Source organism: Panthera leo, chromosome D3 (assembly GCF_018350215.1).
Source record: "Panthera leo isolate Ple1 chromosome D3, P.leo_Ple1_pat1.1, whole genome shotgun sequence".
Lineage (NCBI taxonomy): Eukaryota > Metazoa > Chordata > Mammalia > Carnivora > Felidae > Panthera > Panthera leo.
This window is the reverse complement of record NC_056690.1, coordinates 23,082,309-23,109,376: the sequence shown is the minus strand read 5'-3', so window position 1 is coordinate 23,109,376 and position 27,068 is coordinate 23,082,309. Positions and strand designations below refer to the sequence as shown.

At 47.8% G+C, this 27,068-nt stretch overlaps 1 protein-coding gene across 2 annotated transcripts in view; it reads right to left on the bottom strand.

Moving 5' to 3' along the window:
* Positions 1 to 27,068, bottom strand: part of ASCC2 (activating signal cointegrator 1 complex subunit 2) — a 40,673-nt gene that overhangs the window by 6,647 nt on the left and 6,958 nt on the right. The window contains exons 3-15 of one of the 2 annotated variants that reach the window (XM_042909963.1): positions 22,781 to 22,939; positions 22,241 to 22,411; positions 20,773 to 20,902; positions 15,407 to 15,474; positions 14,335 to 14,445; positions 13,138 to 13,250; positions 8,070 to 8,144; positions 7,547 to 7,654; positions 7,234 to 7,302; positions 7,005 to 7,079; positions 5,455 to 5,635; positions 3,606 to 3,820; positions 2,572 to 2,691 (exon numbers count right to left, since the gene is read on the bottom strand). In XM_042909963.1, the coding sequence (XP_042765897.1) occupies positions 2,572 to 2,691; positions 3,606 to 3,820; positions 5,455 to 5,635; positions 7,005 to 7,079; positions 7,234 to 7,302; positions 7,547 to 7,654; positions 8,070 to 8,144; positions 13,138 to 13,250; positions 14,335 to 14,445; positions 15,407 to 15,474; positions 20,773 to 20,902; positions 22,241 to 22,411; positions 22,781 to 22,939 (1,595 nt within the window). The remainder of the gene's footprint in view (positions 1 to 2,571; positions 2,692 to 3,605; positions 3,821 to 5,454; positions 5,636 to 7,004; positions 7,080 to 7,233; positions 7,303 to 7,546; positions 7,655 to 8,069; positions 8,145 to 13,137; positions 13,251 to 14,334; positions 14,446 to 15,406; positions 15,475 to 20,772; positions 20,903 to 22,240; positions 22,412 to 22,780; positions 22,940 to 27,068) is intronic. The other variant, XM_042909964.1, reaches the window with a different exon arrangement.

Sequence of the window (27,068 nt, the reverse complement as noted above, 5' to 3'; positions counted from 1 at the left end):
AGAAATGAACCTGGCACATACTGGGCTCAACAAAATGAATCCTATTTCTTTTTACTGCAGGACTTATCAGAGCCTTTAATGTGCTAATGTGCTCTGTGACTCACCAAGAAGAAAGTGCACAGACTTTTTTGGCCATAGAGCCTGTTTTGAGGGAGAACACTCATAATCTTCCAGGGTACCACTGTTCAGTCCAAAGAATTTATGGGACCCCACCTTATACACACTGCCTCCTTCATGTAGCTATGGTATACCTGCAGCACATGTGCTTGGCCTCTACCCAACAGCCACCCTCTACCTCACCCCCACTCCTAACACACCCTCATTTGATTCGGGTCTTTCCACCTTTCCCCCTTCTCCTGGAGCCCTGGACCTTGGCCCTGTGACCCAGTTCCCCACTGAGATGTGAGTGGAGTCTGGAGACTTTTGGGAAAGGCTTCCTGGTCTATAAGAGAAACACAGGAAGACCTGGTCCAGACTTCCTCTTGGCACTGTCATTTCTGGAGGTCATGGCTGAAACAGCTGTGGCCACCCAGTGGCTTCGAAGGAACTAGCTCGCAGAGATGGAAAAGATGTATCCTTGATGATGAGGCTGTACCACAGGTTAACCAAACCTAGACAGACCTACCTTGCAACTCCCTTTCGTACAAGGGACAGGTTTCCCTATTACTTGAGCCACTGAGTGCATCCTATCTGATTTAACCCATACACACATTGTAACTCAAGCGTGACCTTGTGCTACTTTTCTCATGTGCCCCTTGACTGCCCTGCCCAGATTAGGACAAGAGTCCCTATGGAGGCCCTTGTATGCCCCACCCCGGCATCTCTCCCACTCTGTCACTACTTGTTTAATGGTTTAAATCTTTCCCACAGTCTCTGCGTCGTTTGAGAGCGAGGCCCGGGTGCCCTGCTCACCTTGTCTCCCTGGTATCTAGCACAGGATCTGGCACTAGTAGATCACTTAATAAATATTTGCTGAATGAATAAGTAAATAATGAACACATGAATGGAGGCTTTGCCTCTTTGCAATCCCCAGCCCCTGGGCTACCCAGCACAAGGAGTTCAGTAAACATTTGCCTCCTAGACTTTCCACCTGGCAGCTTGTAGTGCCCTAGGAGCAGGGCCCGGCCCTCCTCATCTGCCTCTTTCTCCACAACAGAACCTGCAGAGGGTCATTCAGACCTGGAACAGTGGCCACGGATGTAGGATAACATCTCTTGCCTGGGATCTGGGGATGTCGCAACGTGTGTGACTAAGCAGTTTACAAATGCTTCCTGTCCAGCCAGCCAGATGGCTTTATAGCTGCCCTGTGCCCGCTCCCCAGAGCCCTCAGCCAGCCAAGCTTCCAGCACGGGGCCCTCACCAAAGAAGCAGCTTGTAATTCTGCCACTGGGGCTCCTATCACAAGAACGGGGCAGGTCCCCCATTGCCCTTCTCTGAACCTTGCTGTCTCCATATATACGATGGGGGGAGGGCAGGCTGTACTCATCCAGCAGTTCCCAGATTTCTGGATTTCATGAACCAATACAATTTAGTAGAACTCTAGGGGCTAGCATAGTGTTGTCAAGGGTTTGTCATTTCTCTTGAACTCTCTATCATCACTACTGACTCTTGGTCCCTCCAGTGGGCCTCCATTCCAAAGCCAGGTGATCTTTCCAAAACATGTCAGCTCATGGGACCCTCATCATGTTCCCCATGACCTCGTGGCCATTGCCTCTGTTTTTCACTCTGCCTAGAAAGTTTCTCCTTCCCCGCTCTTTACAGAATTGGCCCTTTGGCCCTTCCTCACACTTCCACTCTTGGTCCCATGTCATTTCCTCAAGCTTTCCTCTCTGGATTGAATCCTCTACCAGAGGTTCAGAAGTCTGCACACCTGCACCTTACAGTGCCTGTTATATTTGCAATTTTACTTTGCTTGTTTGACAAAGTGATTAGTGAAAACTCCACAGAGGCAGGGGCCATGTCTGTCTCACTGCCCACTACACCTCCAGCACCTGATAAATCCAGGGCCTAGTATGCCATGAGCACCAGGCAAATATTTGTTGAGTGAATGAATAAATCATAAATGGACTTTTCAATGCCAAAAAAGTAGGAAGGACATAAACTAAAAATAAGTAGAAAGACCTTAAAATTGAGTATGTTCACCTTCTGAAAAGCTGACTTAGTACAGGTCCTTAGTTTTCGCATTTTGCCACAGAATGGAGAAAATCAGGTCGAGGAGCAGCTTCTAGGAAGTACTGCTCAGCTCTATCACCCAGAGATTTGATGGTTGACACATCCCAAGATGTAGGAAGGGAAGAGGGGAACAGTTTAGGTCCCTTTGGCCTTTTGCTATCAACAAGGGGATTCATTAAAAAAAAAAAAAAAACACCCTGTCAGAGTCAGAGCCTACCATATAAGTATCAGAGAACCTGCTCCTGCCTGCTGGGAGCACACAGGTCCTGGACTGCTTGGGGGGACACTGAGCCAAAACTCAAGCCAGTTCTGTAAACACAGAGTCCTTAGTTTCTCTCAATTTTCTCACTGCACTTACAGAGTTGGGGTGCCTGGCACCCTGCAGCCCACTGCACTCACCTCCTGCCTTTGTGCACCCGGCTCAGGTCCACTGTATCTCTGCTGAACACATCAAACTCATCGTTCTGGAAGACGTTGTGACGAGATGTGAGCAGGGGTGTCGGGTCTGGTTTCACCTGTCTGGGGGGGGGGGGTGACAGAGAAATCAGTTCGAGGGAGAAAGGTCAGCTGATGTCTACCTGTGCTTTCTTGACCCGAACCATGTTACATGCATCAGATTCTATACTCCCCTTCAACAGCCACATGAGACACGATCTAAAAAACCTGCCCTGTCTGGCCCCTACCTGGGTATGCAGCCATGCCTGACACAAAGTTCCCCCTCAGTCCCATGTGCCATTCAGAGATTTTCTCAAAAGTTCCCTCCCTCATTGAACACTCACAACAGTCTTATAACATAGGTAGCTAAGATCACTCGACCTCTCTGGGCCTCAGTGCCCTCCTCTGTAAAATGGGCACAAAGTGGCCAAGGTACTTGTACAAAGGCAGAGCTAACTTCATTCATTCAATAAACATCGTCTGTCTGCGGAAGAAACACCCATTTGTGCACTCATTCTCGCTGCTCCACAGGCCTTCAGAGGAGCAATGGGTCAAACTCAGAAAGGGTAGGAATGAAGAAAGTGAGAAGCTCTGGCCATCCTCCTTCAGGAATCTACTGGAAAGGTGCCAATGACAGGGGCAAGCCAGAGACTTTGGAGCTCCAAAAGGCTCAGCAACCCCTCTGTCACATCCCACATTTCTGATGGGTCCTCCAGCAAGGAGCAGCTGCAATGTCCAGCTGTGCACACTCTCTCCCCTGCAGGGGGCATGTGAGAACCTCCGGGAGGGCCTAAAGTTCTGATGTGTTCCCAAGGAGGCCATTCATTTAAATGGCTGGGAAACACTGCCGTAGGGAAGAGAGAGAAGGCAGAGTTCTGGCACAGGTGTGGGAAGCAGAGAAGCTAAGAAGGGGCCCTGACAAGGCCCCCAGAGCACCTTTGGCCAGGGCCCCGAGACAGCCTGGGCGCCATGAACCCCCTCCCACCTATCTCTCCCACCTGTCTAGGCTGCGGTCCAGCTGGCTGAGGGCAGGGGCCAGCCGCTCCTCCAGGATGTTGTTGATCACCTGCTCCGGGTTGTAGCTGTAATGCTCCAGGCAGGCCAGGATGAAGCCCTCACCAAGATCTGGCAGCAGGTCCTTCACTTGGGAGATGAGGGAGTCCAGCTCCACGCCACACACAGGGGGGCCCAAGGGAGCAGCTGCCCCCATACACTGTGGAGAGAGCTACCGTGAAGGAGGGAAAGGCCAGGCCAAGTGGGTGATAGGAAACAGACCTCAAATACCCCAGGACTAGGAATCAGGGGACCTGGTTGAGTCCTGGCCCTGCCATTCCTGGGCCAAGATCTCAGCCAAGTGACCCAGGTCTCTTGAGTCTCCAATTCCTGAAACCACGTGAAGAGGGAGTGGCTCTATGACTTAGTGATTGAGCTACTTCTGGCTGTGTGATTTGGGGCAGGGCACTTCCCCTCTCTGAACTCCAGCTTCTTCCATGTAAAATGGGAGTACTGCCTTCTACCTCACAGAGTTGTTTCAGATGGTTCAAAGAGAATAAGGCTGAGCATGGTGCCTGGAGAAGACTAGACACCCCACAAATGGCTGTGGCTTCGACTAATCCTTTTCCAACTCTAACAAGTTAACGGCTGATGTTGGAGAGAAAGAGCAACCACCAGCCCTGGACTGTACGGAGATGCTCCCCTTTGACGTTTATCTATTTTTGGGACAGAGAGAGACAGAACATGAACGGGGGAGGGGCAGAGAGAGAGGGAGACACAGAATCGGAAGCAGGCTCCAGGCTCTGAGCCATCAGCCCAGAGCCTGACGCGGGGCTCGAACTCACGGACCGCGAGATCGTGACCTGAGCCGAAGTCGGACGCTTAACCGACTGAGCCACCCAGGCGCCCCTCTCCCCTTTGATTATATTCTTTTTAATGAGGGGGATTCAGTTCATATCCTGCTTGATGCGGCTTAATTCTGTTAGGACTTTCATTTAAGGAAATTCCAAAATCAAAACAACAACAATAAAAATCATCCGTGTCTCAGAGAAGCCAAATGGGGAAGAAGGTGGGAAGAGTGGAGGGGACTGTCATTTTCCAAGGCCCTGTGACAGCCACAGGGCCTGAGTCTAACACAGGAAGGAGAGCAGCATCTGTTAATAGTGCATAGGGCCAGCCAGGCTTGGGGCACTGCACCCAATAGCTCTGGGAATCCCAACAACCTTGTGGAGGCAGGGATGGCAATTATCCCCACCTTAGACATGGGGAACAGAGGCTAGATGTGAGTGATGTGCCTCCAGCCACAGAGCTGGTGAGTGGCAGAACGAGGGTATACCCCTGAACTGTCTGACCCCAGAGACCCACAGAGACTGTGGTCTTAATCCCTATGTCACACTGCCTCCCAACTTGCAGGGAAGAGTCCTGGGCTCAGTGGGCAATCTGTATGGCCATAGATTTGGCGAGTTCTGGAAGAGCCTGGAGCACCAGAGGCTTCCACACTTGCTTAGTGGAGCCCTGCAGTCCCACGGTGGGGCGTCCAGGCTGGCTAAGCAGTGAGACCAGACGCTGTTCTCCACTGCATCCAAAGCAGCTACATGGTGATCTGTTTAGAGGAGAGCTCTGGGAAGGATTTCACGTGGAAAAAGCTCCATCACTTCATTTTACAGAGGAGAAATGGGGGTTTGGCAGCTGAAGGGACTTGCAGACTCTCTAAAGGCAGCACGGAGCTGACCCGCAGGCTCAGGGCTGTCAACTCCAAAAGAAACCTTTTTCTCTGAGAGCTGAAACAAAGAAGGGACACGTTTCCTGGAAGGGGCAGGGGAAGCAGGGGAAAATGTTGCTCCAGACACATACCTCCCCTTCCTCTGAGTTTTCCAGATGTGAGAACGGTCCACTGACTGGTTCCACCATCGCAATGACCCCATTAGGGTCTTCAGCCACCGGTGGGTCTTTAGCATCTGTGGCTTTCCGTCGGTCCACCCCTTCCCACGCACTTTCGACTGCCTGGAGGATGTAGGCAGTCCGAGTCTCGTCCCTGTGACACACGTTAAGGTGTCTCTCTCTCTGGTGCCAGAGCCTTTTCTGCCTCTCTAGCTCTAAGGCAACATAATTTCTCAATACTGCCTCCGCATCTGACCCTATGACTTGTGTTAGGGGCTATCTGGGCTGTACCCAGTGGGCATTGCAGGTACCAGGGCTGCCTGGGGAAAGAGGCCAGACCACGGCCACGCTAGCCTTGAAACCTAGTACCTGTCACTCAGCAGAAAGCAGCTCTGGATGAAGACAGGGCCAGGGGCATCCTAGGACTTGATAATTGGAAGAGCCAGCAGCACCTCCTCTGCACTGACCCCCAGGAGGAGGGCCTGCCTGATGGGGTCACTGCCAAAGGGGCTTCCTGTCTGACTACTGAGGGCTTCCTGCAAAGGGGGCCCATAGGGTATCCCTAAGGCAAGACTGCGCAATCTAGCCCAGCCTTCAAAATGGCCCACAGGCCCTCCTCCCTGTCCTTCCTCCCTACCACCCTGGGCACTGCCAAGCCAGACATCCGGGAGTTGCCCTAGACTCCCTCCCTCCACTTCTAACCTAGCGCCCCCCGGCCATCCCTGGATGCCAGCAACAGTATCCTCACCAGCCCCTGGGCCTCACAGAAGTCTCAGGTCAGTCTTTTCTCCTCCCTGTGCCAGACAGAGCTTTTCCAAAGTATAAAACTGACCCTGTTACTCTCTGTTTCACACTCTCCCATGACACCCCAGTGCTTGTAGGATAGAGTCCAAACTTCTTAGTGAGAGTCATCCTAGAGCCGCGCAGGTCTGCTCATCCCCAGCTCATCTGCCATGCCATAGCCTCCTCCCACTAGACCCCAGGCCCCCTGCCCCACCCTGAGATCTACACAAAATGTCTGTGGGCTCCTCAGATGGGCCTCTCTGGCCTCCATCCACTGGGAACACTTAACTCTGGGATTGACCACCTCCAATTTCTTCTGCTGGTCTCGGCTTGGACAGCCCCTCCATCTCACAGCCTTTCCCTGAGCTTGCAGGGTTAGGTGCCTTCCTTGGCTTTCCTGTCCTCTGGATTTCTCCCATATGACACTTCAACTGCTTGTTTACTTGTCTGTCTCCTCTCCTGCAATGAGGTCTGTGACAGTGGGGCTGAGTCCATGTTGGTCACATGGGCCTAGACACTCAGTAAACGCCTAAATAATGCAGGACACTACCCCACCCAGCTCCGAGGATCCGAGTAGTCATCTCCTCCAGAAACAGGGGCTGGGGCTTTGGTGGGCACTCCGGGGAAAACTGGCTGACCTGAGTATTCTGGGGATAAACCTCCCTCTGCTCCTCTGGGTCCTAGCAGCCCAACTGCAACCTGGCCAGGCCAGGTCCTGTCAAGTGGCTGTGGTAGGATACAAGACTGCTGAGGCCTGTTGTAGCAAGCTGACATCATCGGCCACAGGGAAGAGTGTGTCGTAGTCCCGGAGGAACCTGCCAGGCAGAGAGCAGATGGAAGGGACAGGGCTGGGGCAAACTGGTCTGCTGCCCAACCACAAATCCCAGAACCTTAGACCATGATGAGCATAGGGTAGAGGCTCTGGGATGTAAGGCCTTGTGTGGACTGGTCCCGCTCAGCCACACTCACCTCTTCTCCTGCAGCAAGGAGCTGAAGATCTGCAGGAACTCTTCAATGAAGCCCTGAATGTTGTCACAGCTGGAACAGGACACCAGGGAAGAGGAGTTCATTCGATGCAAAGGATCTATAACTCCCCTCCCTGCTGTCTGCCCTGCCCCTCTGCAAGGCCCCAGGCCAGTTGGAGGAAAGAGGCATTTGTCTCTTTCCCCATCTCTGCTCAGCAACCCCAGAGCAGGGAAGGGGGCAGATGACATGAGGGAAATACCTCTGCTGGGCTTGGGGAGGGGTTCTTCTACCCAGGAAGCTGCTCCTGAGGGCTCACCTGTTTTCCAAGACAGGGAGGAGGCAAATCTGATTCATGAGGATGTGAAAAATCTCCAGTAGCTTCTTCCTGGAATGGGACAGCCTCTGCCACAGGTCACCTAGCAGCCTTTGAATGCCCCCGAGAGAAAAAAAAAAACAAAAACTGAGATTTGGGAGATTAAAAGGCCTGAAGGGAGCTTATTCTCAACAGCTGCAGGTGTCCCTCTCCAGAGCTGAGAAAGCCTCACGAGTCACTGTCAGCAAAGGGTTACAGGCCCTGAGAGGCCAGCTGATTCCAGGGCCGCTTCTCAGTTTAAACAGTGGGTGGGGAACCAGTATGCCAGTTACCAAGAGCTTAGAGCAACAGCGGAGAGAAAAGGTTAGGATGCAGGGGCCAGGAGGCTGCTAGGTAGGGACAATGAAGCTAGAGCTGCACAGTCCATGGTGCCACCTCCTTGTCTTAGAGATAGGGATGTTAAAGCCTGGGGAAGGCAGGGCCTCTCTCTCCCACGACAACATGCTTAGTTTTAGCCCCGGCTCACTTGCTATCTTCAAGCCTCCTCTTCTTAATTGCAGACTCCAGTTCGGGAATTGCAATTTCATAAAAGGAAGCTAGTCTGTGGAGGTACACATGGGGAAAAGGCAAGATTAGTTCATAAACACCACACTTCATCAGAAAATCAAAGCAAACCACGGGAAGCGGGAAGGCCCATTTCTTGCTCCCCAGTTGTCACCACAACAATTTTCTCCCAGAAACTCCCTGGCTCTTCCCTAAGCTTACCCTAGATTGGCCTGCTGTGGATGGTCCAGGAAAAGCCTCAAGAAGTGACCTGCAGCTATGGGGCGCCTGGGTGGCTCATTTGGTTAAGCGTCCGACTTCGGCTCAGGTCACGATCTCATGGTTTGTGGGTTCAAGCCCCACATCGTGCTCGGTGCAGACAGCTCAGAGCCTGGAGCCTGCTTCGGATTCTGTGTCTCCCTCTCTCTGCCCCTCCCCCACTCTCATGTTGTCTCACTCTCTCAAAAATAAATAAATGTAAAAAAAAAAAAAAAAAGAAGTGACCTGCAGCTACATTCCCCTTTCACTGGGAAACCAAAACCCAGGTAGGCTCATCCTAGAAATGAGCTAGAGTAGCAATGAGCTACTCAGAACTCAGTGAGGTTTGAGAAAAACCCAAGGTCACTCTTTTTGTTGGTTCAAACCTGCCAGTAGCTCCCTACCTCCTATGACATCACACTGTAGCTCCTCTCTCTGGTACATCCATAGCTAGCACGGAGTAGCCGACCTTGCTTCTCACCTCAACAACCTCACACTCACCCCCCATCACAACTCAAATTCAAACTCTCCATCCCAGCGACAGGCTCCCAGATCATGCTTACCCACGTGACTTCTCCTTCCTGGAATTAGGTGCACGGCACTCAGAACATGTTACTCTTACAACTTAAAACACAGCCACCTCTCTTCAGCAGTCTAATTCTTCCTCTGAACATCTTAAGCTTCCCAAAGCCAGAACAGTAGCCTTAGTGCCTAAGACGATGCTGAATTTGTAGCAGGTACTCTATAAACATTTAACTACCGACCAGCTGAATTCTGGCAACTTCTAGGTTAGTGTAGTCCTGTACACAGCAGAGGGTAACTAGGCCCAAAGAGACAGGCTTTACTAGGACCACAGCATGGCACCCAGAAAAAGAGAGGGCAATTTGGCCCAAACAGATTCAGGTGTTGCCAGGATACATTGCTGGTGGGAAGGTAAATTGGAACAACCCCTATGGAGGGCGATTTGGCGAGATCTGTGAAAGTTAAAAATGCACAAACCATCTGTTCTTGTGATTCTACTTCCAGGAAAATATTCCTCAGATATACTTGCAAAGGTGCAAAATGATGTATGTGCAGTTATTCTTTGTAACATTTTTCTGTAATAGCAAACAACTGAAGAAAAATCTAAAGGTCGATCTATGGGGTCTGGCATTCCATACAGTACAATGGAATTCTATCTAGCCATACCAAAGATTGAGGATGCTTTGTGTACTGATACACATTAAATTTAAAAATAAAATGCAGAGTGTCTGGGTGGCTCAGGTGGTTAAGCATCCGACATCAGCTCAGGTCATGATCTCACGGTTTGTGGGTTCGAGCCCTGCGTTGGGCTCTGTGCTGACAGCTCAGAACCTAGAGCCTGCTTCGTATTCTCTGTCTCTGTCTCTCTCTACCCCTATCCCACTCATGCTCTGTCTCTCTCTCAAAAATAAATAAACATAAAAAATTTTTTTAAAATGTAAAAAATACATACAGTACTCATATGTCAGCAGTTAATTTAAAAGGCAGAGGGGGTGATATATAATGCGCATATTTACTTGTATATGTGTATTTATATACATATCTCCGGAAAACCCCACATAAAAAACTTAACAACAATGGTTATACGTGAGGAACAGAACTAAAGAAGGGGAAAAGGAAGACTTCATTACATACATATATGTATACACATTCTATATGTACTATGTGCATGTGAGTCTATGTATACATATATGTATATATATATAACGAAAAGTCTTCCTCTCCCCTTTCCCTACTATATATGTTCATACATACATATTTTTGTTGTTGTTTTAATGCATTTTTTTAAAGTAAGCTCTGCACCCAATGTGGGGCTTGAACTCATGACCCTCAAGATCAAGAGTCATATGCTCTATTGACTGAGCCAGCCAGGTGCCCCTCGTTATATATTTTATACCTTTTTAGTTTTGAACCATGTGACTGTATTATTCATTCATAAAATTAAGCCACAGAGAGAGACACTCCAATATACTTGAGGATATCTGAGAGGACGGAGGTTGTTGTGAGAGAATTAGCCATAGAGCTATGTGGTGGCCGTAGCCCCTTCCAGAGAGTTGCAGGGACCGAGCTTGCTGCATTTGCTCAGCCAGCGTTCTTGGCCTCCAGCACAGTGTGAACAGGGTGGGTCAGCCCCAGGCGGTTTCTGTTTGTGGGTCAAAGGCAGTGCCACTTGCAGGCAACAGTGTTTTCCTTTCTTCCTCCTCACCCCAAGATGGGTGGAGCCACTCCCCTGCCTTCACTGACCCTTGCAGGAAAGTCAGTTCTTCCAAAAATTACCCTCCATTTCCAAAGACCCTTTCAAAAGCAATCTGTGCCACATTTGAGAAGATGCTTTAACAAAATGGAAAATGCCTGTGGGGGAGGCTGACTGGCTCAGTTGGTAGAGCATGTGACTCTTTTTTTTTTTCAATGTTTATTTATTTTTGAGACAGAGACGGAGCATGAGCAGGGAAGGGGCAGAGAGAGAGGGAGACACAGAATCTGAAGCAGGCTCCAGGCTCTGAGCTGTCAGCACAGAGCCCGATGCAGGGCTCAAACTTGTCAACTGCAAAATCATGACCTGAGCCAAAGTCAGACGCTCAACTGACTGAGCCACCCAGGCGCCCCATGTGACTCTTGATGATGGGGTCATGATTTCGAGCCTCACATTGGGAGTAGTTTACTTAAAGGAAGAAAGAAAGAAAAAGAAAGAAAGAAAGAAAGAAAGAAAGAAAGAAAGAAAGAAAGAAGAAAGAAAGAAAGAAAGAAAGAAAGAAAGAAAGAGGAAGGAAGGAAGGAAGGAATAAAGAAAGAAGAAAAAAGAAAAGAAAGAAAATTCCTATGATAAGTGAAGATAAGCAGGGTACAAAATCCTAAGAACAGCCTGATCTCTCATGGTGATTTTAATTTTCTACCTTCCAGAATTTTCCAAATTTCTTATGAGCATTTGCCAGTTTATGCCACTTTAACCACGAGAAAAGATACCTTTCTCAAAAAGTGGACAGCTACAGGCCCATCCTAACCCCTTTCTTCTGGAGAAAGTGCTGATTGGTACTTTATTCTAACATCTTCTGGGAGGCTGATCAGTCCTCACATCTGATTTTCACGAGCTGAAGAGACCCAGGAGGGGTCAGAGCACCAGCTGCCATCTCTGGCACATGTCAGCACTAGATAAATGTGTTGTTGAATGGGCAAGTAAATGACTGAATGGACCGACGGCTGAGTGGACAGAGTTGGGTAGCTCCCAGAGGCTCCTGCGAGTGGTGGGGATAGATGATGCCTGGCAAGAGCAACAGCCAGAGGCCACTGAGAACAAGCCAATCCCCACTGTTGCCAGGCAACATGCAGGTTACCAGCCCAAGCCATGCACCCCTTTCTCACTGCACAAGGAGCAGACAGATGCTTGTGGTGCCAGCGGGCAAGGAGGGTTTCTCTCCCTATATCTTTCTTTACTCATATCCTCCTCTATATCTTTCCTCATCCTGGCAGGATCTTTCTAGAACTCCTTTCGAATAAATCTTCCAGGGGCTCCCTACTGCCTACAGAATAAAGGCCCTACTCCCCGCGAGCAAGTTCAAGACTCCTCACAATTTGACTTCTACCAACGTCTCCGGAGACTCTCCTTACCTGCTCCTTTTCCTACTGCCCCAGGCCCTGCTTCATCCCACTCCACTTCCTGGCACTCCCTGGACACTCTCTGGGCCTTCCCACCTGCACTCTGCCTGCCTGGAATGCCCTTCCTACCACTGTAATCTTACTCTTTCTGGAAGGTTCCTGTTCATTCTTCCAGATGTCACTTAAAGACCATCTTAAAACCTCTTATTTCACCAGACGGAACTTTGCCTCCTTCCTCTGTGTTCCCTGAGCACTTCATAATATGGCCACAACAGCTGGCCCCACAAGTGAGCAAATCTGAATGTCTCTCTGTGTGTGCTCTAGACTAGATGCTGAAGTCCTCAGACCAATTCTTATTGTCTGTTACTCCCTTGTGCCTGCCCATGATAGGGGCTTTGAAAGAACAGAACTGAACTAACACTGCCCTATTCTTGGTTGGTGTTTTTTTTATTCCCTCCCCTACTGAGTTCTTGGCTAAAAATGGGAATGCTTCTAAAATGCAGGCTTGGATGGGGCGCCTGGGTGGCTCAGTCGGTTAAGCGTCCGACTTCAGCTCAGGTCACGATCTCACGGTCCGTGAGTTCGAGCCCCGCGTCGGGCTCTGGGCTGATGGCTCAGAGCCTGGAGCCTGCTTCAGATTCTGTGTCTCCCTCTCTCTCTGCCCCTCCCCCGTTCATGCTCTGTCTCTCTCTGTCTCAAAAATAAATAAAACGTTTAAAAAAAAAAATTAAAAAAAAAAAATAAAATAAAATGCAGGCTTGGAAAGCCTGGGGGGCTCAGTTGGTTGAGCGTCCAACTCTTGATTTCAATTCAGGTCACTGATCTCACAGTTCATGGGTTTGAGCCCCGCGTCGGGCTCTGTGCTGATAGCTCAGAGCCTGGAGCCTGCTTCAGATTCTGTGCCTCCCTCTCTCTCTGCTCCTACCCCACTCGTGCTCTCTCTCTCAAAAATAAATAAACATTAAAAAAAAATAACAAAAGTTAAAAAACAATAAACAAACAAACAAACAAATAAATAAAATGCAGGCTCCACACAAGCAGGAGCCTCATCTGTCGTCTTCACTGCTGTATGCCCAGGCTGGAAGAGGGTCTGGCACATTCTAAGTACCCAGTAAATATCTGCTGAATGAGGATGCCAACAAGAACCTCTACTTCAGCAGTCAGAACTACTACTGTACCTGTAACAGAAGTCATGTTTCTGGAAGGTTTGGCAAGCCAAAGGGAAGATATCCAGAAAGGCCCAGAGTGTAGTGCAGGTATCGCAAAGGTAGAGAACAATGTCTTTTAATTCCTGTTGCCAAAAGAAAACACTGCATTATTCTCCTCTGCCCCCATACACAGCTCTGTAGTGGGTCTGAGACAAAGTTGACAAAAGCCAGTGGGAGCCATCAGGCAGATACCTTATCGGGGGAAGAGAAGACCAGATGTCTGTGCAAAGCCTGGTTGTTCCATCTCTAGGAGCGCGATCTGTACAAGTTACTCAATCTCCCTGCTTCAGGTCTTGCTACCTTAGCTCCAATGGGCATTGACCCAGTGAGCTCTGGGGTTACTTCTAGGTCTAGGATAATATAGTTCTCTCTTCTAAGCTGAAGGAGAACCACCCCTGAACCTGAAGACAACGCCTGTGGTCCCACACAGAAGGCACATTCCACTGAGGACAATAACAAGCCCATACCTTTCGTACATTTTGAAGAGGATGGAACATGGAATACCTTCTCATACACATCCCTGAGTCTCTTGACAACTCTAAAAACGAGGCTGAGCAGTTGTTAGGATCTCTGTTTTACAGAGAAGGAAACTGAGGTTCAGAGGGGTAAAATGACTTGTTCCCACAGTACTCAGTGTGTGTCTGTCTGAAACACTTGTTTAATGCCTATTTTCCCACAAGACTGGAAGCTCCAGGAGGGCAGCTCATGGCTGCCTCTTTCCTGCTCTATCTACTGTACTTTTAGCACAAGGCCTGATGCATGTCTAGGCTCCTTAAGTATTTACCTCTCTCTCAGACTGTAAGCTCCATGAGAGCAGGCACATGTCTGCTTTTGCCTACTGTTTTATCCTGAAGGCTCAGCACATGCTGGGGGCTCCTCAGTATAAATTCGCTGAACGAACACAGGGCTCAATGAATAACACAAATGAGCTCATTGTGCTGAACTAAGTGAAGATTAAACTCCCATCCTCTGAACTCTAGTTCCCTGTTCTTTCCACTACTCCATAAATGAAGCTCCCAGAGGAAAAAAAAAAAGCCTGCTGATATGGTCTAAACCTGTGTGATGGGAATAACTGTTTATGGAGTTGGGTAAAAAGGGCCACAAGCATGGGAAGCAGCTGCCAGATCCCCTGCTAGCCAAAAAGGCTGGGCTGAAGGGTAACCTCACCAGGAGAGGCATGTCGCTGGGGGTCAACCGGCCCCTCTCCTCAAGCTTCTGGGGTGTGGCGCTGGCCCCATCCCCTTGCAAACCACAGTGCTGGAGGATATTGCTAAAAACCTGTGAAACACAAGAAAAGGCTCTCTCACATCCTGTCAAACCAACAGCTGGAACTCATGACCTGCAGTCTGGGATGGGTGATCTGAAAGCTGTCTTGGAATCTCTGGAATATATGCTAGTGTTCCTATGAAACCAGAGACAATGATGGGATGCAGGGCAGAGTGGAAACTGTAAAATGGGAAAATGTAAAAATGGGGGTTATTCTTCTTACAGGACTGTGGTGAGGATTAAAAAGACAAAATGTACGGAAAGCCCCCAGAATCCTGCAGATATTACTTGAATGGATATGTTGGGCAAATGTATCATAATAAATAATTTAAGATACATACAGAAAAAAAAAGAAAAAAATATATATATTTAGCAATATATTATATGTTTTGGATTCTCTGAAGATGGCAATATATGGAAACTATATTGAAATCAAAGGCAAATCAATGGTGAGGAGAAAACGGTCCATCATAAAATCGTGTAAGTCTTTAACCCATTGCACCGTCTTAAGTATGCTAGCACGTAACTACCCTAAAAGTTATCGTGAATAGTGGAGTCTCTTGGTGGTAGGATTATGGGTTAATCTTCCTCTTTCTGTTTTTTCTTTTCTTTTTCCATCATTTCCAAATTTTCTACAATGAACATTATTTTACAAAACAATTTTATAGAACTTTAAAGCTCTTATTTGAGAAACACAGGTATCTTAAACGGGTAACCTTAGAGACTTACGGCTGTTGGCGAACAGCACACAATTGAAGCCAAGCTCTTTTTGTATGAGTGCTAGACAGCCCTTAGATTTCAGTTCTGTTCAAGAGGGAAAAAGGGTGAATTTGAAAGTGTGTGCTAAGGGGCAGGACACAGTGACTGTCTGGAGATGGGGTTGGAGAGAGGTAGGGAGTAAGCATTTCTCCTGGGCTCTTCCAGGAAAGTCCAGGGTTGGAGAAGGGATCTGGGCAGGGCTGAGAGCTGGTACCTGAAGGATGGTGGGCATGGTTTCATCCAGGTCATTATAGTAACTTGGCTGCTGGATAAAGATGTTCCCTGAAAAGAGAAGAGAAAGGTAGGAATTGGGAAAAGATGGTGGGGGAGGAGAGGACACATTACAAATGGTTGCCAGCATATTCTGTGACCTTTCTCCCTTTTCCTAAGCCTGTCTGCACTAGAGCAGTCCTGGCCCCAGGCCCTGCTGGCACAGAGCTTTGGCCCAGCCTAGAAACTTCCCCAGCAAGAGGGAGGGACTTTACTCAGTACAATTTAACCTTTTAAGCACCTCTGCCTAGCAAATTACATAAAAGGCCTGCCCTGGTCAAACCAGCTCGCCCTGATGTCCCCAGGGAGTGATCACATTTGGGCACCGTGCCTTGTATGACAGCATTGGCTTTGGAAGTGGGAGTTAGTCATCCAGGAAAATTAGAAGATATGATCTCTTTGCTTAAGAAACCTGGAGGCTACAATCCAGGATTCTTGCCAGGCCACACCTCTAATAATGTGAGGAGACTCTAAGGAGAAATTTGTCTGGAAATTCTCTTACCCTCTGCTTTTGAATATGCTAGCCATATTAATCCATCCTCTTCCAAGGTGAGAGGCCTGAAAGACATCTCGAGCTAAGGTTGCCACACATTTGCAGTTGTTCTTAAAAAACAAAACTCCTTTCTGAATGTTTACTACCTCCAAGTGCGGCTGCTGTGAGTGCGTAGGTTAGAGCATATGGTAACTGGAACAGTAACCAAGTGTTCCGGCTGCCCAAATGGCAAGGGAAGGAGAAAAAATCACAGCAAACTAGGAGGCATGACAATGCAAAATGCCAACACCCTTAAGAAGAGGCCAGGGTTCATCACCCCACCGTGATCCTAAAGTCTGAGGCTGAGCGACTGTCAGGATGTGCTGAATTCTACGAGTCCTTTGTCCTTGGGCAGGTGTGTCCTCAGTTTCCTTAATGAAAACCCTGCAGCCCTTGCTCCATCTCAGAGGATTTGAAAAATCAATGAGATCAAAGGCCAGATGGGACTGGGTGAGTAAGCAAGTCACTATGTAGCCGGACTTTCTGTAAACACTTTCTTGGATGCCACTTCATTGCTTCATTCCAGAAAACTGAGTTTTAGCAGCTTGAGCTTGCTCAGCGCATCCCACCTCCAGATGGGTGCTGACCCCTCAACCCATAAAGGTACTCCCTGACCATCTGTGCCCGCATCCTAAACTTGATAGCAGGGAGAGACTGAACTGTCTTGTCTCCCCACCAAACTCTGTTCTTTCTCACAAAACCCTCCTATCCAAAGGTATCCTCAAGGTCAAGTCAAAACTCCTGACCACAGCACAAAGGGCCATGAGAGATCTGGCCCCATTGGCATCTCCAGCCACCTTCTCCCCATTTCCTGCCTTGCATTCCTCTCTCATACCTCTTCAACCACAGAGAACAAGCCCCATCCCCTCCCTCCACCTGGAGTGACCTCTCAGAGCTAAGTCCACCCTAAGGCAGGTGTCACCTTCTCCAGGCAGTGCCTCCTGACCCAGGCGTTAGGAGCAGGTCTCCCTCCTCACCCCATACCACATGGTGGACCCCACCACATCCTGACTACCTGGCATGGGGTAAGGCCCTCTCTTATAATCCTTCTAGTGCTTAAGCCTGAGTAACAGGGATGTTTTACAAGCATCAAAACATCACATTTCACAACTGACTCTTTCCTCTCCTTTATCTGATCCAGTGACAGTGAAGTTCTGACTTTCAGTTTCACAAAGAAACTGTTAAGAAGTAAGGGACAACCTTCTCAGGCTAAAGCAGTATGGAAACCCAGAGAGGAAAAAAAAGTGGGGGGCGCCTGGGTGGCTCAGTTGGTTAAAGATCTGACTCTTGATTCTGGCTCAGGTCATGATCTCATGGTTCATGACTTCGAGCCCCACATTGGGCTATACACCGACCGTGGAGCCTGCTTGGGATTCTCCCTCTCCCTCTCCCTCTCCCTCTGCCCCTCCCCTCCCTATGCTCACGCACGCACACAATTTCTCTCTCCCTCCTTCTCTCTCACAATAAACAAACTTAAAAAGAAAGAAAGAATGTGCCTGGATTGCTCGGTTGGTTAAGCGTCTGACTTCGGCTCACTCAGGTCATGATCTCACATTTCATGAGTTTGAGCCCTGTGTTGGGCTCTGTGCTGACACCCCAGAGCCTGGAGCCTGCTGCAGATTCTGTGTCTTGCTCTCTCTGCCCCTCTCCTCCTCTCAAAAATAAATAAACATTAAAAAAAATTAAAAGAAAGAAAGAAAGAAAAGAAACCCAGGGTGAATGGAAGATATTGCCAAAGAGATCAGTGCAGTCCTTGGTGGGGCCAAGGCCTGATGAACTCCTGCTTTCGCAAAGAGGCTCCAAGAGTCTACTTGAAAGGCCCTGCTTTCAAAATTACACTTACTAATTCAGAATTATCAACCTTGAAATTAAAAAAAAAATCCGGGTGTGTGTACAGGTGGATGGGGGTGCCAGATAAGGACTGGGCTTCTGCCCAAAGGAAAATCAGCCAGTTCCCTTGTTCCTTCCTTTTCTCCCTTGTCAACCCTCTTCCTACAGCTGACCTGCTTTCCTCAAGAGCGTCTGTGGTAGAGAAACTGGAGGCTACCCCTTTATGTGCCTCCTGCTCAAGGGTTGGAAAGAGAGCTGCTGTGTGTGTGTGTGCATGCATGCATGCATACGTGTGTGTGTGTGTGTGAGTGTCTGCAGGCCCCTCCTCCATACCCCCCTCAATGCACACACCCCAGCACACACACAATGAAGGGGCTCTGTATGCCTTTCTTGTCCTCTTTTCCATTAACCACCCTCTAAGAGCCGAAGAAAGGGCTCTCTTAAATAAGTCAATTAAGGGTTCTCAATCTGGGGCTAAAAACATCCTAAAACACCTCAACATCTGTAAGGCAGTATGTTTTTCTGGGGACAAGATTTCATCTGATTCTCAAAGAAGTCAGTGACTCAAAAGATTAGGGGCTTTCTCATGCCACCCTTGCCCACCTGGAACTGTGGCCAGAAGTCTTCTCCCCCAGCATCTCACACCTCACAGATCTCTATGCCTCCACTCATAACCCTCTCCACCCCCCACTCCTCCCGAAGGCCCTTTCTCTGCACCCGACACCAGTTTTCTCCAGAATTGTTCAAACTTTTCCCTCCAGCTGAACTCCCTAAGCACTGCTTTATTCTGCCTCCAGGATGTCTTCTTCTCCCCCAGTAGCCAAACCAGGCTCTCACCTTCAAACCCACGCTGAAGCACTGGCCCCTTCCTCAGCCTCCTGTCACCACCCTCCCCACTGGCATGCTGCCAAATTAACCTTGATACCAGACAGCTCCTCCTTGCAGTTCCCATGGCCTCATGACAGTAAGAGCTCACAGTCATCAGGCACTTGTAATGAGCCAGGCACCATGTTAATCCTCACAACCATCCTATGAGGTAGGTGTATCACTAGTCTTCCCATCCTTCAGATGAGAAAACTGAGGCCGAGAGAGGCTAACTGACTTGGACAAAGTGACACAGCCAGGAACAGAGCTGGGGTGTGAATTGGGCAGAGCCTGCTTTCTGAGACACCAAGCAACACTGCTCCCCAAGTGCTAAAGACTGACATGGAGCCCTCCCTGAAGTGGCCCCAGCTTTCCCTTCCCCATTTCCTGCTGCTGTCCTCCCGGAATGCTCCGCTCTAACCAGACTGGCCTAATAACTGTTTCTCTAACTAATCATGCCTGTTTTTGCTCACTCACCCCATGCCCTCAGTCCACAGTAACATTATGAAGAGTCTTTCTCTGGGAAAGTCAAAGAAATGAACTGATGATCAGGGAACAATTAGATTTGAACGGGAAATCAGAGGCTGTTCCAATGAAAAGGCTGGATGTGAAATTTCATATATATTATGCTCTGATATGGTTCTGAAAAATATAGAGAGACAAGACTGGAAGGAAATAATCACCAAATGATTGTCTCTGGGAGCAGGAATTTGGTAATTGCTTTCTTGCTTTTTTACATTTTATATTCTCCCCAAATTTTCTAAATTAATATATATTATCTTTATTATTACCTTTATTATTAGGAGGAAGGAAGGAGGCAAGCCATTTCAAGGGATACCTTAGCTTTGTAATTGGGCATTTAGAGGACTATGTCCTATAATCTCAGAGGAGAGGCTGACAGTGGTGTCCTGGGTGAGCACCTCTTTGTGTCCAGCCCAATGCCATCAGCTGTGGTTCAAAGAGGAATCCACTGGCTGGAGCGCTTGGGTGGCTCAGTTGGTTAAGCGTCCGTCTCTTGGTTTCAGCTCAGGTCATGATCTCACGGTTCATGAGATCCAGCCCCACATTGGGCTCTGTGCTGACAGCATTAAAACAAATCAGAGAAGAATCCACTGGGGCATTGTTCCCTCTGTCACATCCTAACCAAAGCTTCAGTCTCTGATGGAACCTTCCAGCCCACTGCTTTTTTTTTTTTTAATGTTTACTTATATTTGACAGAGAGAAAGCACATGTGTACACAAGCAGAGGAGGGGCAGAGAGAGGAGGACAGAAGATCCAAAGGGGGCTCTGTGCTGTCAGCAACAAGCCCAATGTGGGGCTTGAACTCACAAACCACGAGTCCATGACTTCAGTTGAAGTCGGACACTCAACCGACTAAGCCGCCCAGGCGCCTCTGGCCCACTGCCTCTTGACGGGATCCAACTGCTGAAGTCATTCCTTTCTCAACCCAAAAGAGTCCTCTCTGAACTCTGTCTCCATCTATTCTCAGCAACAATACAAATCATGACATTTTGGGGGCAGCCCCATTATCCTTGAAGCAGGGAGGGATGAAGAGCAAGAGCTCGAGAGTCAGGCCTATGTGACATAAATCCCAGCTTGGCCACTTATTAGTCATGGCCTCTCAGGCAAGTCCCTTATTTTAACCTCCATTTCCTTGTCTGTAAATAATGGTGATTACAGTGTCACATCACAGGGCTGCCGTGAGGATCCATTAAGATCACTTAGGAGGAGCACTCAGCAGAGTGCTGGGCCCCCAGTGAGCACTCACATAGAGGTTAGCAATCACTGCTGTTCTACTCTCACCACCAAAGCAAACTTCCTCACTACTGCAGCTGTTTGGCATGTGGCCTAATACTAAGATCCTTAAGGGACCGTGCGATACAGTGTTGTCTCCACTCCCCCATGGCCACCTAGTCGCATCTTTCAGAGTTGACACACATATACCTGCAAGGTCATACCCAAGCCCCATCCACCGCTACAGCTCTGAATCCCCCGGCGCTCATCTAGGTGCCACCTTTGGGATGTCTAGTTTGGCATGTGGGGGCCATCTCTGTGCAGCCCTCTAGGCCCTGTGCCTTACGTACCTATCATCTTCTGGAGCAATGGCGAGTTGCCTTTTCCAAAGAGCACGCAGAGATCCAGGATCTTTGGGATGTCAAACAGGAAGTTATTGTAGAGGATTTCTCCAAATGCAGAAGGGGAAATGAAGTGATCCTAAGGAACAGTACAGAGAGGGAGGATGAGAGACTGTCTGAAAGCATATCTTTGTGAAGTAACAGCAAACTCACAAGAAACAACAGGGGACTGGCTCATAAATGAAAGCCCGTACACTCTGTGGACATATCTGGGCCTTATATATTGGCCTAGAGGTACAGCTATTCCTCATTTTAATGTAAAAAGAAGCAAAAATACACTATAAAAAGTTGGTTGGCATTCATTCTAAAATATTTATGGGTTGCAGCACCTGGTTGGCTCAGTAGAGCATGTGACTCTTGATCTTGGGGTCATTAGTTTAAGCCCCACATTGGGCATAGGGCTTACTTTAAACTAAAAATAAAATATTTACAGGTAAATTACCATGATGTTTAGAATTGCTTTAATATACTCAAGGAAAAGAAAATACTCCAATAAAAAAAAAAAAAAAAGAAAATTAAGGAGAAGAAAGAAAATAAGATTGGCAAAATATTGATAATTATTAAAGCTGGTGATGGGTATGTAGGGTTCCTTACGCTTTTGTATATATTTGAAAATTTCTATACTACAAAGTTAAAAAAAAAAAGCAAGCTCCTATTGTAAAAATAAATGTACACACACACACACACACACACACACACACACACACATCTAAAGGAAAAAAATTCCCTGAAGGAATATGCACCTTAACGGTGGTTATTTTCAGGGAAAGGGATTTTTCTTTCTGTAATGTTTGAGTTGTTTAGAGACAGCATGATTTTTCAAATTGGAGGAATAAAAGTAAATGTTTTTAAAAAGCACATACGAGTGGGGGGCCTAGGTGGCTCAGCTGGTTAGGCGTCTGACTTTGGCTCAAGTCATGATCTCACGGTTTGTGAATTGAAGCCCCACATTGGGCTCTGTGCTGACAGCCCAGAGCCTGGAGCTTGCTTCAGATTCTGTGTCTCCCTCTCTCTCTGTCCCTCCCATGCTCGTACTCTGTCTCTCTCTGTCTCTCAACAATAAATGAATGTTTAAAAAAAAAAAAAAAAAGCAAAAAAAAAAAAAGCACATACAAGTTCCTTTAACAAATCAGGATCAATGTTTTCAACCCTCTGAAGCATAAAAAAAGGCAGTTACATGTCAACTGGCAAAGGGGCCTCGGCTCCCATTGATGAAAATACTTGATGTAATACAGACCCAGTGAATTTGCGGATAAGACGGGTAGCACAGATTTCTTCCCCAATGGTAGGAATAAAGGCGGAGGGGAGACAAAGAGGAAACGTGATACTTCCAGAGCCTTCCTTCCCAGGGGCGGGAGAGTCTGGCACAGAGGTGTCGGGTGGCAGGTAGCACCCCATCACGGGATCAGGGGCTTACTTTGGATTCCTTATGAGTGGACATGCGGAGGAAGGTGAGGAAAACACTTCGATGGAGCCGTTTCTGCATGTCAACAACCTCAGGGGCCGGGGCCACCCACTCGTCGAACTTTCGGGGGACATAGCGCAGATAGGAGTCCAGGCACTTCTGCAGGGTTTCATCGAAGATAACCTATGCCAGATGACAGATCAGAGCAAGGATTTGTCACTAAGGCCCAAGGGCTTGTGGGTGGACTGTGCAGGGGCTCATGGCCTACCAGCCCTGGCCTAAGGCAAACACTCCAACCCCAAGGGACTAAGGAGGTATGAATGAGCCGAGGGCTAAACACAAGTTTCTAAAAATGACACGTTGGAAGGCGTTGTGTAAACATCATTAAGATCGTGATACAAGACAGAACAATCCAAACCACACTTTGCTGTTAAGGATCCAGTGTAAGAAGTAGAGAGAAAAGCATCTCCTAGGGGGAGAAAAACAACAACAGCAACCAACCAACGGCATGTCATGTGCTTTGTCTTAGTGTTAATTTTGATAGAATGTTACCTGGCACCAGAATTTATCGTGAGGCAAGGCCAGGAGCCAGTCGAGGTCATTGGCTACGAAGGTGGCGCGTTCCAGGTACTCCTCCACTAGGGCGGGAATGTTGTCTTTAGGGGGCGGTTTGTATAACACAAAATACCGGTCTGCCTTCTGCTCGGGGTGCTACGGATCCAAAAACCACGTGTTAACGTGGCAGAGGTTAGTCAGCGAGGGCCCATTTGCCAACCCACAGCAATGACAACACTTGGCTGTTCCAACCGGTGACCCTCCAAGGAGTTTTTAAGCATAAAGAACCAAGTGTCTCTAACAAAGGGGGCTTGGTTGCATCCAGGGAACACTAGGCAGGCATTCAAAACCATGTGTTTTGGAGGATATTTAATGACACGGGGAAAGGTCAAGGGAAGAGAAAGCAGGATATGAACCTATTTAATATAACCAGTTTGGGGATTTTTAAAGAAATATATATATTTACACAGGTTAAAAAAAGTGGCGGTGGAGTGGGGGAGTAACAACCCAAAACTAATAGTGATTACCTTTGGTGGGGGGTAATTAGGACTTGAATATATTTTCCAATTTAAAAAACATACACGTGTATTACTTTTTAAGTTATTTTGTAATTACATGAGGGAGACACATATTTTCTTTCAGAAGTTACAACCCTGCTGAGAAGGAGAGTCTCCTGGGACGATACTCCCCGTGTCCCCATGTCCTCCCAGGGGTGACCACTCACCATCCAGTAAGTGTCCCTGCAGACCTTTTCTAGGCTTTTAGGGGAAAATATACTCATAGAAGGTATTTCAGATCTGTTTTCATCTTTCTTACATAAACAGAATCATACTGTATGTATCATGCTGTATCCTTCTTAGAATCAGAGACAAAAAAAAAAAAAAAAAAAAACCTCGGGAATTTTTTTCTTTTAAAGATGCTAATCCAGGAACACGGCAGGTCTCAGCTTAGAATTCATAAGTTCTTTCTTCCAACCCTTACCTTGCCATGAACAAACCTTACTTTGTTCACCTTAAAGAGATGAGCTCAGTTTTCTCCCCTGACTACATAAGGGCTGCTTTCTCCAGGGGAAGTGGTAATAGGAGGAAGGCGGGGCAACATCTCAGTGGTTATCAACCACAATCCACCCATTTCCAGGTCTGTCAGTCCAGGGGGACAGGAAAATCATAACTGATTGGTCAGTTTTCTCAAGAACCCCCTATGTCTCCCTACTGCCTGATGCAAGTCTTCAAACTGTGGTGTCTTTGAATCACACAAGGATTCCTTGGGGGCCAGCTATGAGAGGAGCCTTCAGAATCCCTCCCACTGAAATCAGAATTTAAGGGACGCCTGAGTGACTCGGTTAAGCGTCCAACTTCGGCTCAGGTCACGATCTCATAGTTCATGGGTCTGTGAGTTTGAGCCCTGCTTTGGGCTCTCTGCTGTCAGCACAGAGCCTGCTTTGGATCTTCTGTCCTCCTCTCTCTCTGCCCTCTCCTGCTTGTTCTCTATCTCTCTCTCATGATAAATAAAAACTTAAAAAAAAAAAAAGAAATCAGGATTTATACAGTGGGCTTCCAGGTGCAAATTTTTTGAAAAAGGAAATCCTGCTGACTGAAACAAGTTCAAAACAACTCTCTAGGATCTAAATTCATCTCCTTGATTTCCAAGCTCTTCCCCTCCTCTATCTGTTGTCATTTCTCCTCTTAGGTCACTTTTTAGGCAGGGCTACTCATCACCCCCTACTCCTCTGACAGATGTGTACGTGCACACACACCCTGAAATTCTACCTTCCTTGCGATCCTACAAACATTTACTGGCACACTGTTGTGTGTCATGTGCATGTTCATGTACATGAAGAAAACATCCACGTGCTCACAGAGCCTATGCTCCAGAGGGGCAGATGCACATCTAAGCCATCAAGGGAGCACAAAACAGAGGAAGTGACAACGCAAACCTGGCATAGATACCGTGGGAGTGCAAAAGGTACCTAGAGATACCTACAGGACAGGGGACAACTGTACCTAGAGGACAAGGGACAACTTCCCAGAGCAGGCAGCATCTAAGCTGGGCCTCTGAAATTGAGAAAGATTTTTAGATGAGAAAAATGGTATTTTATGGAGGGATAAAAATGGGCCATGAAATAAAAGGGAACTAGAATGCACTAGGTGGTGGGAAATAGATTTGGAGGAAGAGAACACTGGAATGGTGCTAATAAAAGCCAACACCTGGGACACCTGGGTGGCATCTGACTTCGACTCAGGTCATGATCTCAGGGTTTGTGAGTCTGAGCCCCACATTGGGCTCTATGTTGACAATGTGGAGCCTGCCTGGTATTCTCTCTCCCTCTCTCTGCCCTTCCCCAACTTGCACACATGCATAATCCCTCTCTCTCTCAAAATAAATTAATTTAAAAAAACATAAAAAAAAAAGCCACCACTTAACAAGGACCTGCCCAATGCCGGGCTACTGAGTAGGTATGTCCCACAGCCTATTTCTTTTTTATCTACAACTACTTAAAAGGGAAATAGTATTCTCCCCATTTTACAGAGGAGGAAACAAAGAATCAGTAAGGTTCAGGAATTCTGCTAAGGTCACAGGGCTAAGGAGGCAACTGAGACAGGATCTGAAGCAAAGCTTATGCTGCTGATGGACTGAATGACCTACAGTACCCATGTGCCATCCTGGTCTCCCTCTTTATCCTTCTGAGCCCAGCTCTGACCTCATCTCCCCAACTCCCACCCCTAACTAGGTTAGGGATTCACCTGGGATCCCCTAACACTTGCCCTCTATGCTTCCCCAACCATAGCACCTGCTGAACTATATCAAAAGTACTTCCAGATCAGTGGTTACTACAGATGGGGAGAGAAGAAAGAATGGATCACAGAAGGGCACAAAGAAACTTTTGCGAGTGGTAGAAATGTTCATTATCTTGATTACAATGATAGCTTTGTGGGTATATACTAGTGTCAACACCAACCAAATTTATATTTTAAAGTATGTGCAGCTTAGGGATGCCTGGGTGGCTCAGTCGGTTAAGTTTCCGACTTCGGCTCAGGTCCTGCTGTCACAGCTTGTGGGTTTGAGCTCCGTGTTGGGCTCTGTGCTAACAGCTCAGAGCCTGGAACCTGCTTTGGATTCTGTGTTTCCCTCTTTCTCTGCCCCTCCTCCACTTACACACTCTCTCTCTCAAAAATAAATAAACATTAAATATGTGCAGTTTAGTGTCCTTCAATGACACCCTAATAAGGTTACGTAAAAAGGGAGGGCCTGCCTTCTGTCTCCCCCACTAACCTGTAGGTCTCCAGAAGCCATCTGGGCTTCGCTCACCACAGCATTCCCAGTCCCTAGAATAGTGTCTGGCATTGAGCCAACTCTCCGTATATATTTACTGGCTGGCTGAAGAATGAAGGTGTGTAATGAAGGACCAGATCCCACCAAGTTCTTTGAAGGACCTTGAATGCCAAATTCAAGAGTGGGGACTTTATTCTGTAGGTAACAGGAGCCACGGGAGATTTCAGGGCAGAGAGCAGCAGGCTCCAGCTGTATCTTCCACCTTTCAAGCCTGCTCAGGTCCCACTTGCTCTGTGAAGCTTTCTGGACATTCCCTGCCCATCAAACTTCTGTTCTGCTTATCTTGATAAGAAACTATTTTATACATCTCTCCAAATGTTCCCCTACGTGAGTCCTGTCTTCCTCAGGGGGCTCATTCACTCATTTGGGCCCAAGACTTTATTTCTTTTGGATTTTCAAGAGCACCAAGTGTGTGCTGTGTGTGCAGTTAGCTACTCAATAAACATTAGCTCCACCCATCACCCTGCAAAGGCAGCGTGGTGGCTACCCCTTGGCTAGAGATCTCCTTGTCCTAAGTTGGGACTAAAGAGACAAATATACAGGGACGCCTGGCTGGCTCAGTCAGTTAAGCGTCCAACTCTTGGTTTCGACTCAGGTGATGATCTCACAGTTTGTGGGATCGAGCCTCGGGGTGGGCTCCGCGCTGATGACACACAGCCTGCTTAGGATTCTCTCTCTCCCTCTCTTTCTGCCTCTCTCCCACTTGTGCTCTCGCTCTCTCTCAAAATAAATAAATACACTTAAAAAAAAAAGAGAGACAAATACACAGTGGGTAAATATCCTTCAGCATGGTCAATAAGACCACTCCTTGATCAGGCAGCTGTCTCCCCTCAGCTCATCCTTCTTCCCACCCTACTTCCCATTCGAAGCTTCTGCCACTTGTCACTGTTGTCATCATCACCATTATTGACTGCTTACTATGTTCTGGTCACATGGCCAAGTATGTGTGAGA